At 31.7% G+C, this 2,102-nt stretch overlaps 1 protein-coding gene across 1 annotated transcript in view; it reads right to left on the bottom strand.

The window, feature by feature from the left end:
* LOC117100508 (integrin beta-1-like) overlaps positions 1-2,102 on the bottom strand; it is a 54,022-nt gene that overhangs the window by 17,471 nt on the left and 34,449 nt on the right. Inside the window, exons 11-13 of the mRNA XM_033240239.1 lie at positions 909-986; positions 412-510; positions 38-130 (exon numbers count right to left, since the gene is read on the bottom strand). Of these exons, the coding sequence (XP_033096130.1) occupies positions 38-130; positions 412-510; positions 909-986 (270 nt within the window). The remainder of the gene's footprint in view (positions 1-37; positions 131-411; positions 511-908; positions 987-2,102) is intronic.

Here is a 2,102-nt window from a genome sequence, read left to right as displayed (position 1 = left end):
GTATAAGAGACAGAATCAAAGGAGTATTCAATCTTACCTCATAGCTTCCAACAACTAGTCGAATGAGTTCTTCCGAATTGTCGGTCAAACGAGCAACTTTAGCGCCTTGAAAGAAATCTTTTACAAGATTCTATTGGGAAAGTAAAACAGAGACAGAAGATGTAAATGCAGGAGTTAACAGTAGGCCTATGCATATCTACGTTGCTATTGACATGTTACGATATTCTAAACTTATTGAATAGGCCAATATCATAATAGTTTTATGTAGGTCAACGGTTAATTTGTTTTAAAAATAAAGTAGGCCTATGTCATTCGTGAGAATGCGTGCTACTGGTTGTTTCAAACGATATAATAATCGTGTGTAAAGTAATTTGTGAGCATGCGCACAAGTGACTGCTGTCAGCGGCGTACCTGGTAGTGTTTCTCCGAAGTCTGCCTTGCAATAGCAAACACAGGAATTATATTTCTTTGCAACATCATTTCATGTAGTTGACCAAGCGATGGAAAATCCTGAAATAGTGCGTGTGATGAATAAGTACCGGTATAATTTTTAGTATATACATACAGTATATAAAAGATGAAATCAAAAATAAAAAAAATATTATGACAATATAAATACCAAATATTTATTAAATTCATTTTATAGGCCTAATACTTAAATGTATAATAAACAAACAATGTATAATAAGAAAAAATTGCAAAAATGATAATGTGTAATGTTTTAAAGATCTAATATATCACTACACACCACGTAAAGAAGTATTCGTATATCAGAATAATTAAACTAAACAAATTATTAGGTAGGTAAGTAAATTATTGAGAGAGTAAATGAAGGTATGAATGAACCATTGGATGAAAAATAAAATTTATATGATCGTCCAATAAACACACAATTCTAAATTACTTACAACGTCTAGCGATGATTCGTAGAAACCTTCTTTGTTCACGTGACACATACCGTCATTTGGTTTTGTAATTCCACCAAGCTGAAAAAATGTATTTACTACTAATGTATAAAATATATCAAATAATTTTAGAGTATTACTTAAAATTAATGGCTTTCTGCACAATGTTTAAATACTCATCTGTACTATTACAGATTTCTGAAATTCATGAGTAATATTAATTTATATTTTTTGACTGGACGCACAGATAACGTTAATTACAAAACTTAAGACTTATAATCAGCATAGCCCCTTGCTCAGATTGTTAGCAACCGAATGTTAATCGAAAGGGATTGCGTGTGTTCCTAAGCTTAACAATTACTATTTTTATTGCATTATCTTGATACATGCAGAATTGAAAGCATGTTTATGTCACAAATACACATATAAGCCTGATAATCAAATGGTAATATTACATAGGACATTATATCTATGGGGAGTGGAGTTGGATAGCTTGTTGATTAAGGTGCTCGGCTTTCACTCTAAAGATCCTAGGTTCAATTCCTGTCAGTGTTGAAGGAGTTTTTCTTACGACTCTTAGTTTGTGTAAAGCTTTTTGTGTGTATAGTCTTGTTATAGGTAATGTCACCTACAAGTATGACAGTGACCTTGGTGGTGCATGTATTGTGTGCCTAAATAAATACTGTAATTAAATAAAATAACCAGATTTACTAACGCATATCTCGTAAAATAAATCATACACATAAAATCAGTCTTTTGTAATATTGTCTGGTCCACGTGACTTATGAAAGACTCCGAGTGTCTCAGTAGGCTAACATTGTCAGCAAGTAAAATCATAGGTATTGAAGTGAGATATATAAGTTGTTTATATGAAGATGTACTGCTCTACTTAACAAGATTAACAACATAGCAAAAGACACCACCAATCCACTTAACAAATTCATAAAAAATAGCGAATCTGGCAGGATTGTTTCAGCTTTGAAACTTACCACCATAAATGCTCCTTCTTACCATGTGCAATAAGCGACTTCAATGAACACTTCAGCAGATAATAAAATATTCAGAGTTGACCTAACATTTTTCAATACTCTATTGCAATATCTTCCATTCTGCCCATACTTTGTAAACACTGTATATATATTCTTTATGTTGTTAGAAATGTTGTCTTTCATAGTTCTTGTTTAAGTAAATTAAGTA

Source organism: Anneissia japonica, unplaced genomic scaffold (genome assembly GCF_011630105.1).
Source record: "Anneissia japonica isolate Jap-2015-1 unplaced genomic scaffold, ASM1163010v1 scaffold685_len2926416_cov193, whole genome shotgun sequence".
Taxonomy (NCBI): domain Eukaryota; kingdom Metazoa; phylum Echinodermata; class Crinoidea; order Comatulida; family Comatulidae; genus Anneissia; species Anneissia japonica.
This window is presented reverse-complemented; position numbering and strand designations above follow the sequence as displayed.